The following is a 17,707-nucleotide window of genomic DNA, read 5'->3' as shown; positions in this document are numbered from 1 at the left end:
AACGTCTATTCAAGACTTTCTATTGTTGCCTATCTCTCATAACTACCTTCATTCTTATATTGGTAATAATGAGAATATGAATAAATGCGCAATATCGAGACCTTCTGAAAGATCATATTAAACACCCAAGATACAATTATGAAGTAATTTACGAATCTTATCCAGGCTCTCGGAAGCACTGGAGGATTCCAATCAGAAGAGAAAAAACATTGAAAGAATTATTAACTATTCGACACCGCGCATCTTAGTTTATGAGATACTGAAAAGGAAACTAAGGATGATAACGTCCAGTATGAATACAGAAGTAGTATACACGGTAAAAACGAGGAAGATATTAGCCGGCTTCCGCAGCAACAACAGACGGCGGTTCAACGTTTCATTCGGAGTAAAGAGGAGTGATGTCACTTTAATTTTCCGCTAAGCTTCAATCGACCTACTTGTGTACTTGGTGATCCGTCATAAAGACGAATTATGGATATGAAGAAAATATTTAACTATCCTACTTTGAACATCCTGGATGGTTGGAGTTCCATTCCAGTATTAAACTTTCTTGAGGGCGCCTCTTATGTGAGTTACTAGGGAATATCCATGGACTAAAATCACAAAACAAAAAAAATCGTTAAAGGAAGAGATAATTTTTCATATAATTTTAGAGCTAAGTTTATTCCAATGTAGTTGTTAATCCTAGATTTTTTTTCTTCATTATTCATTTACTTAAATATCAAAATGGCATTATTCATATGACATTGCAACAATAAACAAATGAGTAACCTTCTTACGTCAGTATGGAGAGCTAGATATACCTTAAATTACGTTATTTGGAATTGTTGAGCTATTTTTCTATTACGCATAAATTGTTATTATATATGTAATAATTACTGAAATAATTATTATGTATATGATATTATGTAATAATAATTATCATTGTATGAATAATACTATAATTATTGTATAATTTTATCCGGTACACTTTGAAATTATTTGTTTAAGCAATAAGTTCATTTGAAGTTACATATCATAGTATCAGTTTCCTGATAATTAGTTGTATTGGTATCTCTTGAATTAAAGTGTTTTAATCATGACTGATGATTCTCAACAGGCACAAAGAAATCTTGTGGAGTAAGCTTTTTGACTTTCCTAATTTGCAATAATGATCACCTCTTTTATGGTTTATTGTTTATTTAATGTCCGAATGTGTTACTAGCAATGGGAATAATGTGAAACAGTGTTGGATATGCTTTGCTACAGAAGATGATGATTCTGCGGCACAATGGATTCAACCTTGCAATTGTAAAGGAACAACTAAGTGGGTAAGTTAGTTGCTACTATTGTAATTCTAAGATTATATTTCTGATATTAAACAGAAAGTAGGTCATTTAATTGTTTTGTATAGTATGTTTTGAACGGTTGATAAAAGATCTATCTAATTGTTTACTCTGTTTTAATGTGATTTCTTGATTTTTGTCCAAATGATACCAGAAATGACAAAGCTTAGATCAATTATTAATTGGTATTTGAGGCACTCTATCTTAGAATAAAGTATCTGACATTCATTGTGAATGATGTTTTTAGCTTTACTAGATTTTTTAAAGCTCTTTTCATAGAGCTTTAGGAAAGTTTGTATTTGTAAAGAATGATGTTTGTATTAAATTATGTTAAGTGTCTCCAGTGTTAAAGAAAACATTAAGAGTAACAAAAATTACAGCTTCGTGAAAATTTTCATTTTTATAGTTACTATATTTTGCAAACGAGGGTTCCATTTGAGAGATTAGTGACTTTGTATAGAATCTTTCCATTAAATCCTAATTTTAAATTGTTTTATTTATTTTTATTTTTTTTGAGATTTTGGATACCTCAATTTTATTTGACGGGTAATTTATATTCTTGATAATAGTGTTGATGTTAAAATCATAGATTAAATTTTTTATATTTAGGTGTATTGCAAGTATCATGCACTAACAGTCTATTATAGAACAATTTTAGTACTTCACTCTTTCTCTTGCATATCATCTACTAAGGAAGCGTTATCTCACATCTTATTTTTGGAATTAGTAATCTATTTTGAAATTATTTCTTCTTAACTTATACTACAACTTTATTTTTCTTTGTAAGCTATTAATTATTAATTTTCATGAATGTTTATTATTGTATCATTTCTATGTCATTATAATTTCTGAATATTATTTGTATTTTCATTATATTTCTGTAATATTTGTTTTATATCTGTGTTGACCTTAATGGTTGGTTCAAAACCCTGGCTGGTATATTAAACTCTAGTAAATTAACTTTTTTTTAATTTGTTATTATAGATTATTTAAACGAATCAACAACCGACAAATTATTTTTATATCATAATTAATACTGTGTAAATAAAATATGAAGAATAAGAATAATAAATTAAATTATCTTTAACTATTCTTTATTTCCATTAGGTTTTCTGACTAAGAATGGTTCCCTATTAATAAATATTACACTTCTTGCACGGTGAGTGTCCTAACAGTATAAGAAATAGAAGAAATTATATTTTGAATGTACTCCACTTGTACAACACCCTATCTTCATGAAGTGCAACTTGAACCTGATTTAAATCATTTGGAGGATGAGAGTGCTTAGCATGTTTCCCTAAATTACCCTGAAAGTCCTCTTATCAGATTATTATCACTCCTGATGACAATCTTATAAGAGGACTTTCAGATCTCCATCAAGCAGCCTTATCCTAAACTGTAACATTTACATGTTTCAAATATTCGGTGACTAGTCTTGTGGTATGTGGATATGCATTATCCATTAGGAAAATGAACACTTCTGAAATAAATAGAGGAGCAACAGGTTTTGAGCAGCTTGCTCCTCTATGCAATCTGAGTTTCATTATCAATGAAAATCGTTTCAGAACCTAACTGATTTATTCAAATTCTGACTTGTTATCTTTGGAAATATTGTAACAAGTGAAGAGTACATTGAATGCATCTCTCCCCAGGCTATTTCCTCAGTCTGTATCAAATTTTTGAACGGTTAAGACAGAAGCAAAAACTCTTCTATTAATAAAACCATTTCTGTAAATAAAATGTCGTTTCTGATTGATTTGTTTTCCACCTTCCATATGTTATTGCTTTTTGTTTACATTTTACATCAAATTTTCTCTTTTCTCTCTCTCTCTCTTTTTTTTCTGCTCAAGTCCTCCATTGAGAACCTATACAGCCCAAGAGTGAGAATGTTAAGGTGCATTTCTTGGGTCCGCCACAAAATAAATATTGACCAGCCCAGGTGGGAATCGAACCCACAACCTTCTAAATCTAGTGCTCTGGGTCCCTCGCCACAGCCCTCTCAGCTATCAGGTCCTCCTCTTTCCTCTTTATTCTGTGTTATATTCTTGAGATGATGTAATGTATAATATTTAACCAGCAAGAAGGAACCTCTTTTTGTTCCATTGGACACAAAAAGAAATCTGAAGTCATTCAAGACAAACAAAATATTGTTTTCCAGAAATACCAATCCTGTTGATAGCCGTTTTATTAAAATAAAAGTACTCTAAAAATTTTATTCAAGAGGTTCTGGCTTTAAACATTTGTTTTGGTTCTTTTAGATGCCTTGGTGGTAAAACATTGTACTGATAAAGTAACAGGTATTTCAGGTTACCTGAAAACATCTGATATTCATTAATCTAGAGTGTTCAGCATTAAGTTTAGACCCTAATCTAATAGAGTATGTGTTTGACATGCTGTGATAGTTTGGTCACAAGTTTTTACCCCTATAACTCTTGAAATGCTTAAGTCAGTTGCATTAGAGAAATGGAAAATTGGCATTTTTGGTAAAAAAAATACTGCTATGACTATCCCAGAAATGATTAAAACAGTTATTGAAGCAAGGAATGGCAATACTTCTTATTAAATGTTATTATAATCCCATAAAATTTAAATTAAAAAATTAAAAATTGATTTTTGTTGTTTTCCTTAATAAACTTCTTATTTTAATGATTAAACTAAGTTCTATTTTAATATTTCATTTATTTTTAATTTATCCACCTTTTTACATGTTATGTACTACCTGCTATTTTAATGAAATTCAACAATGTTGAGACAGCAAAATTTTTGACAGGGAATGTAGATGAGATTTGAGTTAATACAGGTTCAAGACAACTGAGTGATACCTCCTAGCCTAGAGCCTTATCTTCTACCCTATTGATCCTGAAGGGATTATTTCGATGGGCATAGTCCAAAACTCTGCACTAAACAGATTACCTTTCTAAATGAACACATTACTCACAATTAACTTTTTAATGAAAAAATAATATTTTGTATGATTTTATGCTGCTGATTGTATTGTCACCTGTTTAATCCTTTTCTGTTCAATAGATTAATAATTTACTTGTGAAATCTCGTAGTAATAGTAGGATAATCTAACTGGTTAGAGTCCATTGATCATACTATTTAGCTTTCTTATGATTACTTGTGATAACATTATTAAAAAGTGATATTTTATCGCTATAAACAAGAAATGTTAACTGTTAAAAGTATTTAGTTTTGGTAGGTTACAGATCAGGTGTAGGTAGTTTAAATAATTGTCTGATTCAAAAAGGAAAAATTAAATTTCCACAATTGAGATTATGGTTCCTCCATGGATGTCCTTTTTCTTTTTTTCAATCCTAATTTTGTCCTAACATTTTTTTTCCTTTATCAATTCTATATAAGTATACTTTCATTCATTTTCATTTTGGATTTGAGCAATTCTATTTTTGTTGTACTTTGTAGTATACCATAATTGTTAATGTCAATTGGTATACTATAAGTGTTAATAATGGTTTGTTAATATCCAATTAACAAAACACTCGACTATCTGAGATTTTGTTGAAACTTTGGTTAAGTACAATCGTAAGTAAAAAATGTAAGTTCAGTTGTACTGGAGGGTTGAGTAATTGCTCATTTTAACAAGGATTTGGATTAGCTTTAATTTTAATTATACTTAAAGCTATATTATTTAATTAGAAGATAGTTTAGATAATATACACAGAAGAGAAGTTATATTTCAATTTTCAATCCTGTAAAAGTATGAAACTCTTGAAACTTTAAACCAAAGTCTGATTGATGCAATACCTATTAAATAAAAGAAGATTTTTGGCCCAAAATACTTAATTTAGGAGTGGAAATTCATTTGAGCCCAATAAAAAATGATTCAGTGATAATGATCAAATGATTTAAGTGCCCAAGCTCCTAAATGAACACAGGTCTTGATGGTTAAGATAAAAATCTTTCCTAGGTTAAACCTTTTTTTATGAAAAGCATTAAGATTCTGAACAATCGATATGCATTTTAATCAAAACTGATGTTCCCATTTCGGTTCCACTATCAAGTTTTCATGATGTATTCACTGCCATAGTAAAAGTTTAAGTTAATTTTGAAGAACACTCGCTCAAACTTTTTTTATTTGCTTTGACTACTTACTATTCCACTACTTAATTTTACCTTGGTATTTTCAGGTTGATAAAACAATACACATTAGTTAATATATTCATTAGAATATTCAATTTATTATTTTATTTCATGTTGTTAACGCAAATGATGTATGATGCATTTCAATGGTAGACAGGGAAAACCGTATAACTGCTTGGTTATTCCATTGGAGTTACAAGATTTTCGTTGTCCAGACTAAGTGTTATATTTTGATTGCAGGTTCATCAAGGCTGCTTACAACAATGGGTTGATGAAAAACAGAAAAGTGGTCGTGATGTTAAAGTAGCATGTCCGCAATGCAAAACTGAGTATATTATTTTCTTTCCTAATACTCGTAAGTATATTCAATTTTATTTTTATTTGTACTTCTTTGTGTATTTTTTTACTTATAATCAATTCTGCATTGATGTTGAGATACAGACAAACTTGTAATGTTCCTGGATAAAGTGGATGCCTTTGTTTATAAATCATGCCCTTTCTTTGCTGCTGGCATTATGGTTGGTTCTCTTTATTGGACAGCTGTTACCTATGGTGCAATAACTGTTATGCAAGTAAGATTCACTTCAATATTAGTTCATAGTTATGAATAGGATTGGGATTTTTATGTTTTCCTCTATAGCTTCTATACACATATTTATGCTTTCTAGGAGCAATTAGGTTTTGTGATATTTTGAACTATTTTATTTTACATATTTTTAATTATTTCACAATTTTTGCATTTTTTAAATATATTTTTTTAACATTCGTATGTAAAAAATTTCACCTGAGATAATTCTCAATTATTTCCCCAAAAGTCTAAAATAAGTATTAGGAAAGTTAATAATTTAATTGTAATTCTGAGCTCCTTTCCTTTTCTCTGAGTGCAAGGGTTCATAATTTTTCTAAATTAAAATTAGATTTAAGATATAGGTTACTACAATTTCTCCTTCATTCCTATATTTTCAATTTTTTCTTATAAATTTCGTCCATTGTTCATTGGATTTCATTGCAGATGCCTAATATAAAGTGTTATGTTACAAAAACAGTAGCTAAATAGGTTGGAAAGTTCATGAATAAACTATTTTAATGTGATTTTTGAGTTTTATATTATTTGTATTGTGAAAAAAAATCTGAAGGAATAGTGTTCATTAATGTTACAGCTTATAGAAACAAAAACAAAGAAAATAAGGCAAAAATGTGTAAATTTTTTTTTTTAACAAATCATTGAAATCAGTTGCATTCCCGTATATATAGATCTTTAAAAGATTTTTAGAAAAATAGATTGGGCAAAAGATTCTAGTTGAAACGCTTCAGAAAAAATTAATTACCTTCAAGTAATAAATAAAATTACTTTTAAGAAATTATCTTGGAAAATTATGCAATGTTTTTTTTAAAAAAATCCTGAGCGGACCGACATGAAAATTATTGTTAGCATCTGTACTGGATCTATAACATCTATGCTGAAGAAGTACTTAAACTTAGATATTTAAGAGGGATCTGTAGTAATGTTGTTTTCTTACAATAAATTCAAACATACATTTTTTATGAGTTTTTATTTTTAATCAATAATATAGTCACCCTAATTATCAACAATTTTTTGCCCTCTAGTATATAAATTTTCAATGCCAGATCGATAAAAATCAGTTGGTTTTTTAGCAAAATATATATCTTTATGCATAACAATATCTTTTGCCACTTAGACATTGTGAAAGCGATCAGAAAAAATGGAAATCCGATGATGCCACATTGGGGGAGTATGGTGGGTGAGGCCACTTCTATCTCCCTCCCTATTCATTAATATTTTTCAGAGTTTGTCTTGTGCAGTATGGTCTTACATTATCATGTTGGAGAATAATGCCTTTCCTATCGACAATTGCCAGCCACTTTTCAATTTAAGATTGATTTTCACTATCCAATTGTTCACAGTAAAGGTTTACATTCACAGCTGTTCAGGTTCCAGCTCTTCAAAATGTACAACTCCGTGAATACTCCACCAAACACACAAAAGGAACTTTTTTAGTTGTAAACCTGGCTTAGCTTTACTTCTTGGCGATTTATTTGGAGAGAGCTGCTGCCTTTGTGTTTTGGATTATCAAAGAGGACCCATCTTTCATCCCTGGTAATCAAGCGATCAAAAAACACTTCTGTATTGTGCTCTTGAAGCAGTAAGTTGGATCGGCTAGCTTTGTTCTCTTTGGACACATTATGTGGGACCTATACACCTGCTCTGCTTACTTTCCCAATCTGCAGCAAATGTTTCTTGGATGGTCGACAAGATTGGTTAATGCTGTTTGACAATGCCTCAATTGTCTGACACGGATTTGCTTCCAGTTCCACCCTTGACAAATCATTTTCTAATGTTGTTGGTCTTCTTAATTGGAACGTTTACAAACATCTAATGAATTTGGATAAACATTACAAATGTTTTTTGTAGCAACTGTTGCGTTACTACCCTTGCAAAACTCAAAAAGCATGTAATACTCAACGTGTACCTCTTCTGATATTTGTTTAGCTATTTCACTCAATATTGCAAAAATTAATTTAATTATTTAGAACTAAATAAGTCACTGTAACCTTTAAATGTCTTTGATATGACTTTAATGTACACAATGAGCTGACAAATGACAATCAAATGAACAAAAAACAACATTGCTTTCTGGTCCCTCCTAAAGATAGGTGTTTTATTGCTTTCCAGTACTCCTTGCACCTATTACGTCTGTGGACAAGGAACAATCATTCAGTTAGTACAAACTGATTTTGTGACATAATCAACAATTTGTTTTTGAAAATCTCGTTTGCAAATTTATGATGAGAAGGACTAGGATGAAGAATTAAAATTAACCATTATTATTTACTTTTTCAAAAACTTCTTTAATGAAATTAAAATTTCGTAAACAGTATTTAGTTTATATCTGTGCTTTATAAACATATATTGACTTTTTATTACATAAAAATCCCATCCCTTTTTATGTTCAAATCTGTAATTTGTCAGGTTGTTGGGCAGGCTCATGCGGTTGAGGTGATGGAAAGGTTTGAACCGGCTGTATTGCTTACTGGCCTCCCATGTATTCCTGTCTTCCTGATAACATTCAAGATGGTCCAATGGGAGGATAGTCTTCTAGAATTTCTAAGAAAGGCTGGGCCACGTCTTCCAGTTCTAAGGCATTTTTTACCTGCACCAGTGTTAGTATAGAATATAAGTGATGTTTATAAATTAATTATGAAATAGTTTTCTGATTTTTTGTTTGTTTTGTATAGAACCAATGAAAGTGGAACTAATAGTGAAGCAGTTATTACTGAAGAAATGTCATGCACAAGAGTCTTTACAGGTGCTCTTCTTCTTCCCACAATAGCCACCATTACTGGTGATATATTATACAAAAATACTGTCCGTTCAGCTGTTCAAAGAACCTTTTTAGTAAGTTTGTTTTACATTTTGTCTGTTCTTTATGCCTTAGTGTATAATATATCAAGTTGTATTGCATAAAAAGACATCCTTAAGGGTAACCTATAATTCACTTGTACCTGTGTACAAAACTTATGATTAGGCTGTTATGGAATAATTTGTGATTGCAAAGGTGGCCATGCCAGAGAAGACTAAAGGTGCCTGATGAATTTACCTTGTTATTCAGAGGCTGGAAACATCTCCCTTATGTACAAGGAGGACTCGTATCTCAAATTAGCCATGACTTACAAAAAAGTACCAAACCTTTCCATGATAGAGGTGGGATGTAATCTATTTGAATGCAACCTATAACATTATTTATGAATAGTGAATTTGTTTTCTAATTTTCTTGAAGTGCTACAGCTGTAAGATTTAACAAAGATATATTATGAAGGATAGCACATTTAGTTCAGGAGGCCATTTCCTGAACTAAATGGCCATCTTTCTATGATAAGAAATTTATCATATTCACAAATATGTGAAGTTTGTCCTCCCTGGAGGAAGGTTCTGGGCCAAACTCCTGTATTATACAGATACACCAAGGAGAGACTTATGTCAGAGGAATGAAGACAATTTGTCACCACTATAATCAAGAGAAATGGATGTCTCTAGAAGAGAAGAGGATAGCAACTATCATCCTTCAAAAAATTAAGATGAGTTTGTGCTTGCAAGGTCGAATACAGCGAGCAAGGTATCACAGGAGAAATTGAAAAGTTGAAAAAAAAAAAGTTTTTGTGTTTGTTTGTTAAAACTTGTTGAGGGTTTAATTCATTGTGTTCAAGTTTTATTTTAAAATAATAATAATATAAAAATAAAAAGTTCATATACTTGATGTTTATTATCTAAGAGAGGTCATAAAAATATCCATTCCGCGATTCATTTATTAAATAGCTCTTGTGTTTGTTGTGTATTTTTTTCTAATAAAATGTTTAAAGCTGGTGGATGTTTATTTAATTATATAACAGTAAGGATGAGTACAATTAGGTTCATGCTTCTATTCTAAAATTGAGGAAAATTACAAAAATAGGAAGTTTTTATCTACTCCCTCCTTAGGACCCCACCGAATCTGTCTCTTGAAGATAGATATATAGATATAGCTGTATGAAAGCTTTTTCATCCACAAATACAGACAGGTTTGTTTTTTTGGCAACTTGGTGATGGTGTGGCACCTCTCATCAGATTTAAGAGATCAGATCTCTTGGATTTATTTTCTTAGCTGGCTCACCAAGCGAATTGTCACCAGTTACCTAGCTAGTAACTCCCAGTGTGGCCAAGGTCTAACATTTATGCAGTTTGTAGCTTAGGAAAGTATAAAAAATCGAATAGTAATGACACAATATGTATATTTTAATTGAATATAAATTACTTTTGAAGTAACTTTATAAAGGTATGTTAAAAGGGGATCTTGTCGAACATAAATTCAGGTAGGTCATTGTTCGAGGAGAGGATTGGTCCAAATATGATACCAAGATACTCATTGACTACTAGATGTAACTTAATCAGGTTTTTGTATGGAACATAAAAATATAAAGTGTAGTTGTAAGGATATGGCTAGAACTTAACTAATGCTTGTCTTTACATTTATTATCAGCTTGTTCAAAGAAATTCAATAACTGTTCAATTAAGATCCTAAAGTTTTATTTTTCTTATTTGTCTGACTGTGAGAAAGATAGGCATATTCGGAATTCGCTCAGAAGTTAAAAGTAATTTATGAATTCCTTATAATTTGAATGCCAACATGCAAATATAAATAAAGGAATGAGTTGATCATCCTCAATATTTACTTATTATAATTACCTTTGTCATATTTCTAGCTTTCAGAACTGTTTAACTGAAACCTAATGATTTTCTATTATAATTAATCTTATAAAATACAAACATTAAATAATTTTCCTTAAAAAATCATTGAATTAGAATTTTTTTTACTAATATTTCCTTCTGAAAAACATTGTAAAAGTTGTGTTTGTTGTTTATTTTAGGGTGGTCTCACATTTATTATTGTTCGTGGAATCATTAAGATGTATCATAAGCAACAGGTTTATAAGAGGATCCGTAGGAGGCGTATATTGGACTATAGCCCTCAGAGTGAAGACCAGGTCACTCCAAACAACCAATAGCTAGCATGTGATAAGTAGATTTTTTGTCGATCTAATTTTTACCCATAAGCGTTTGTTTTTGTTTTGCCTATTTATTGCTGTCTAAGAAAAAAAGAAAATTGTACTGGAAGAAACATATTTAGTTATTTTCCATTGATAATACATGGACTAAAATGATTTGATGCTGTTGTTTATATCATGTTTTTTTTCCTAATACTCTGTACTGAATGTATTTTAATGGAAAGTTTTTCAATTTTTGTTTCTTTCGGGTGATTTATACATCCCAAGCAAATATGCAGTGTAAATTTTATTATTGCCCTCTGATAAAACCAATGTTAGCTTATTTACAATTTTGAGCTATTGTTATTCACTGAAAATAATATCTTTAGTGCATCTTCCTGTTCTTCATGTTTAATGCTCTTTTAGTATGTTTATTTACAAAAATTTGGTTTTACTTTTAGGCATGGGTATGTTTACTGCTGTTGTTAACTGAACTTATGCTTAACCTACTACTTGTATTTATCATTAATAAGTTTATGATATTAAAGCAATATATGTATAAGATGGATGTATTCTCATTTGTATGGTTTTATTGCTAATTGACTATTTTTCTATACAAAGTCTCTCTTGTACTTGCTTAATAATATTGATCCCATGGTAAAGGGTTTCCAACTCTTCTATGAGTTATTCTTTGTTTTAAAAAAAAGTATTCAAGATGATTATGGAACATATAGTACCATCCCAAATGTCTATCTATAAAGAAACTTAGTTATGCAGGTGTATGAGTCAAGTTATAAAAATCTAAGTAACAGTAGTTCTGATATAAACTGTATGTATATTCATTGTTGTATAAAAGTGAAACTTGGGCTATATTCATTATATTTGTTTGTTATTTCAATGTAGACAGAAATTTTTATTTTCCTTTTCAGTAATTTTTTATCTTAATATAAAAAAACCAAAAAAAAAAAACCTGAAATGTAATTTATTAATAGAGATAGTTACTTTTAGCTATTCTCATTAAGTCAGTCATGTAAATTTCATTTCTTCTCTGTTAAATAATTACTTAAAAAGAAAATTATAAATGACTGACTTCAATTTGTGATAAGAATGTTCTTTATTTTTATTTTATAAAAAAATGTCAATAATTAAAGGCTGATTTTAGAATGTGGCATATCATGGTGTGGAAAAATTATAAATTGGTATTTTCTGATTAGGCTAAGACTTACCACATTATTTTGATATGTATGTATATAATTATGTTTCCATCTGCAAGGCGAACTTAAGCAAATCATTTCTGAAGGATGTCTCTTGGAACTATTAGTTTTATTAAATAATTTGTATTTAAATTTTTGAAACTTAGTTGAGGTTTACTTTTGTGTTATATTTCAGTAGAATGTCCATAATTCTATCTATCACTATTATTCAAATTATTGAAGTTATCAGATTTTCAAAGACAACATTTTAAAGTAATATAAAATGAATATCATTGTTATATTCTGTGTATTATCATAAAATATTCTTTAATTCATCTCTTACTCTTATTACTATTTATGAAAATTTTGGTTTTATTTCATAATTGTATTTTAATAGCTTCAGAACACTATTTAAATGAAAAAAAAAAACTGCTTGAAGTAATTAAATATGAAATTATACAAAATTAATTTATTTGATTACATTTGTGATTTCCATTGTCACCATTATGAGTCTTAATTATTATGTTGGATTTAGTTTGGTTACTTAATAATGTGGTAAGAACATTTGGTTTGACATATCAACAAATAATTATTGTTCATTGATTTACCAGGTTTTAAGTTATTCACATCACGATATGTTTGATTCTAATCTTGTCTTTCACTTTACAAATGTTAAAAAGTATTTCTCATGCATAAACCAATGGATGTTATTAGGTATATCTCTTTAAAAACAAAAAATCAAACTTCTATTCTCAATCTAAATTATTTAGTTGTAGTTATTAGACATAAGTCAATTTGATAATAATGCTATGATACAGCACATCTCTTAAAATGGAAAGATTCTGGGCAAAGTTGGTATCCATTACTAAGTTTGTATGCTAATAAATTTAAGATTTCTGTTTATCTCTTGTAAATTCCTTTGTTGAAGGGTTGTGTGATTTACTTGTTTTAATTCAATTGTAAAAAAAATTCATGTATTAAAAAAAAAAACATATGAGAATGGATCTTTATCCAAAAGAAGTTGAGTAAATCTGGATGCTAAATTGATGCATTGACCATCTTTTTCTTGTATTTGTATAGTCTTAACAATAGTAAATCTGATTCAAATAATTTTTGTAGATATTTATGTACTTTTTGTTTTATTTTGTTCCTCAACAAAGAAATTTATTTAAATTTAGTATGTTGACAGATTTTCAGAAATATATTTTGTAATTGATAGCCTTGTTTTTTTTATTGCACTTCTTTCATTATTCCATTAGTGCTTGTCTACAATTTTGGGAGGAACATGACCTTTATTTTTTAAAAATCTATCTGGTTGTATAACCTGATCAGTCTTAAGGCATTGTTGGTTTGTTAAGTTTTAATTATTAATCCTTGACATATTTCTCATATAATGAATAATCATTTATTATGTCGAGAAATAAGCCATTCGCTTATAATTTGAAATCATATTGCTGCTGTAATTACTGATAATAAATAATTTACTTATTAACAAATAATAATATAAAAAAACACATATTATATAACTTAATTTTGCCTCTAGAACTGATTTCATTTGATACGTGATAACTCTAAAGTTTTACACCTTTATATTAATTCAACCATACTCCATATTTAAACTAAAGGTGCTAAAAAATCCCCCCCCCCCCTATTCAGCCCTTATTTCAGAAAATTTAGTTATCATAAATTGCTGACATCTTTTGGAAAACTAAAACTAAAATTTTCTGATTCATCCCATGGTTGAATGTGATTTATCTTAAATTGGATATAAGTTACTTACATTTCTGGTGAATTATATTAATTTTTGATATAGTGATAAATAATTTATTATTTTAATCAACATATTTAAAATAAGAGTTAATAGAAATGAAAAAAAAAGAGATGGGGTAGACTAGCTTCAGAAAAGGGAATTTAAACTAAAGTGACGAAAAGTTTTCCAGCTTCTCTTCTACTCTACTCTAGAGATTGGACAGAAAAGCATATTCTCACTGCATCACTTCATGGCAGTGAAAACATGATACATGACTGCCATCATGAAACGAACCTTTAGTTAAAATTTATTTCCCAAAATTAAGTAAGGTAATAATACTTAAAATTAAAAATTAATTCTTGAATTAGTTCACAATAATTTATAGCTGATAAACAATATTTATTTGGGGTCAGGAAAAAGAGCCAAAATAAAAGCGCTATTTAGTTAAACTTGTTCTTGGAAATTATGACCTAGTTGAAAGTGAACTATTCAACAATTAACTATTAACACTGGCCATATAGTTGAAGATACATTATATTCAAGGGAGGTCACTTTTCCAGCTCGCATTCAGAATGCTAGAGAGAGCTTTTGCAACTCCCTTTCAGCTTAGATTGTCCCAAATTATGTTTAATACTGTCCTAGCTTCCACCAGCAATGAACATTCTGGGTTCTGCTACCTTTGAGGACTTTCACACTCCATCAAATTTATATTTTGAAGTATTAAAATTTATTTACTTATCCACTCTTTCATTTTACACACTTCCAATAAATATCAATAGTATTTTAACCATCTTCTTCTTCCACGTTCTTCCCTTGGGTGGCCATTTAAATTAAAATGGCCAGAGATTAAAATGAATAATTCCGTGGTTCTTCTGAGGTCCTCCAAAAGCTTACATAGAGCTTTCTGTTCACCTTTGTTGGAGAGGGCCTAATTAGTCTCCTTTGCTCGGAAAACATCTCAAATGTGCTTATGAGTATTTTGCTCACTCTAGACAGTAGCACCCTGTTCTCATCGAGTGCATTTCTGGGGTCGTAATGTGGGTGGCTCCTAATCCATCGTTACCTAATGGTGGTTTTATTAAGCATTTTTATTTCCTCACTGAGGTCATAGTCAAGCTGCATACCCAAAGGCCCATCATTCGCCAGCTGGCCTGCCCTCTCTGTTCCAGCAAGGCCACATTATCCAGGAATCCATTGCAGTACAACCCTCCCGTGCATCATTATCAGGCTTTCAAGTTCCTTGGTAAGTTTTCTCAGGCCTTAGGTTCAGCTTAATGCCAAGGTAAGTGGGGCATCCATCTTTAGCCAGATTTTTCTGATTAAATTTGAGGTTATGAACATCCATATATTTGTGAAAAGGATAAAAATTGAGTAGTTGGTTTTCATCAGGTTAACGATCATTGCCCATTCCTCAGTCCACTGGCAGAGACTACCCAGACTCATTTACATCCTGTATTCTGCTGCGAGGATAGACTTTGATCTATTTTAGAGAGCTATGTCATCTGCGAAGAGAGACACTTTGACATTATTTGGAATATCCTTCATAATGTCATTTATAAAGATTAAGAATTTAGGAATAGTACTCTTTTCCGAGGCATGCCGTTTTCGAACTTCCTTACATTTCTTGTGCTTTTTGATCCTTATGATTGTCGTTGAGCCATTATAGTGATTTCTCATTTATTTATATGTTGACTGCTTTTAGTATTAAGCCCTCTTTCATAGTTTTTTACTTGTAAATAAACAAGTATCACTCGACAAACTGATTATAGGTGTATGAAAGAAGAATAGAACATATAATTCTATGACTCAGAACTTTGGCCAAAAGTGAATCAAAAAATTAAAAGTGTTTCAGATTTTATATTAGTTGAAATCTAAATAAAATAAAAATGTAAAAAAATAGTTCTATTCTAAAATTATCACAATGTTTTCATCATCACTGGAATCATTTTCTGCTCATTTGACTCATAAATTTGTAGTAACTTATTTATTCACAAAATGATAGTAATACATATTCCAGAAATACCACATTTCGGTTTCATTGTAACTAGGATGATTATTTGCACATTATATGCATAACACTATTTTGTGCTCTTCACATACACATAAATTGCATTTAATGCAAAATACATTTCCCTTTCTGTCTTTTGCGGTGTTACAAAAGGCACATCATTTTAGTATTTTTTTTGGTTGCTGCTGAATTACTGGATTTAGTTAATTCTTGAGCTCCTTTTCTTATCCTAAAACGATGGCGATTATCAAAGTGATTTCGAAATGCATCTGCCATTTCCATGAACGACTTTAACAATTCGAAAATGATTTTTTTTAAGATGGGTCTCACATTTTTTGCAAATGTATCTTTTTGTGAATTACATTTATACAACAAAAAACTGTTCAAAGCCGCAATATCAAGGATGCCAAAGAAGTATCTCATCAGCCATCTTCTGCTATTATTTCTTTTAGTAGTTTTATCTCAAGCAAGTTTATTCAAAACATCTTTTTAAGGTTGTAGAACTCGATTATTTCAGGTTCTACACTGACCTAATAATTCCTTCATGATGCATTGAAGAGATCAAAAGAACTTTTTTATTCTTTGAGTAAAACAATACCATCATTTTGTTATCTTGGTACATGAACTTTGAAGTTACAGTATAAGCAGGGAGCAACATGGAAGGTGGTGGATCAGACTTATTTTTATGTAAAGTACTGACCAAAACAAGTTTCTTCTTTTACAAAAACAGTAAGCTTCAGAACATACTAAGTCAGGAAGGATAAGTCACTTTTAAATTTCTTTTGTTCTATATCTTCCATATTGGGATGCTTAAGATGAAATAAAATGTCCTAGCATCTTAAATTGAAATTATTTTCAGACTGTATTTATCCAGTTTCGATAGTATGAACATTTTGAAAGAGCGTCTTCCTCTGAACCTAAGGAGAGCTCATCAACTGTCAGGTACTCCAAAGGGGAATAACACTTCAAGCAGCTATTAACAAACATATTCTACATTTTCTGAAAAGGTGCTTATTAATCTGTAGTCCTCAAATTTCTTGTTGTCTTATCATTAAATATTTTAATTAGCAGAAGGAATGTGAATCTTTTCTCTGTAAGTACACTGGGAAAAAGGTGATCCATAGGTCTCAGAAAACATATCATTGAGGCATAAACCTTTGTTTTTCAAGACTCCACTGATGAAAAGCAAACCTGAGTGCTTTTGTCTCTACCCTATCAGTAGAACATTCAAAGGAAACATCAGGATCAGCATAATCAAGTCTTCAACGCTCCATTTCAGTATTGGTAAAGCAAACAATGATTTCTATAATTTCATTAGTAATTTAAAGGGAAAATAATTTTAGTTCGTGCAACATCCCTCATCCTTCCCCTTTAGGGCCAGGAAAGTGAGTTATCGCAATTGAAGCAGAGATATCTACAAATTTTGAGCTTGTCATATTAGTCCAAAAAGTTTCAACTCAAAAAATCTATTACCTTCCTCATCACTGTTATCAGAATCAATTGGGAAGCCTCAACCAAAATCACAATCAAAAATGTGTTAAACATCAATATAAGAAAGATTAATGCTTGATCCTCAATTTCTGTGAGATTTTCTTCAAAGTCAGAGCTGCCTTCCTCATCATCAGGTTCTTCCATCTGACATCTAAGCTCGGCAAAAACCTCTTCAAGGGCATGGTGAATTTTTCTTTTCTTTCCGTCACAGAGCGTTTTCAGTCCTTCAGGATGGTAAAAAATAACATGGAAAATAAGAAAATAGGAAAAACAACAGTACAGTCGGGTTGGATCCAAT

The 17,707-nt window shown here is 30.3% G+C and overlaps 1 protein-coding gene across 5 annotated transcripts; it reads left to right on the top strand.

Annotated features, from left to right (window-relative positions):
- The first annotated feature begins 773 nt into the window (after window positions 1-773).
- LOC106683245 (E3 ubiquitin-protein ligase MARCHF5) lies at window positions 774-15,730 on the top strand. 5 transcript variants are annotated; one of them, XM_014424597.2, is made up of 8 exons: window positions 774-1,119; window positions 1,205-1,310; window positions 5,667-5,781; window positions 5,862-5,998; window positions 8,431-8,609; window positions 8,685-8,844; window positions 10,851-10,967; window positions 15,680-15,730. In XM_014424597.2, the coding sequence occupies exons 1-8, from the start codon at window positions 1,079-1,081 to the stop codon at window positions 15,713-15,715; spliced, it is 891 nt and encodes a 296-aa protein (XP_014280083.1). In that variant the 5' UTR covers window positions 774-1,078; the 3' UTR covers window positions 15,716-15,730. The 5 variants fall into 5 exon arrangements, with proteins under 5 accessions (XP_014280083.1, XP_066903262.1, XP_014280079.1 ...); XM_067047161.1 differs by having other exon boundaries at window positions 775-1,119; window positions 5,868-5,998; XM_014424593.2 differs by having other exon boundaries at window positions 775-1,119; window positions 8,419-8,609.
- The last annotated feature ends 1,977 nt before the right edge of the window (window positions 15,731-17,707 follow it).

Source organism: Halyomorpha halys, unplaced genomic scaffold (assembly GCF_000696795.3).
Source record: "Halyomorpha halys isolate HHAL.00 unplaced genomic scaffold, Hhal_1.1 Scaffold474.1, whole genome shotgun sequence".
NCBI classification, from domain to species: domain Eukaryota; kingdom Metazoa; phylum Arthropoda; class Insecta; order Hemiptera; family Pentatomidae; genus Halyomorpha; species Halyomorpha halys.
The sequence above is the reverse complement of the archived record's forward strand: the minus strand, read 5'-3'. Positions and strand labels throughout refer to the sequence as shown.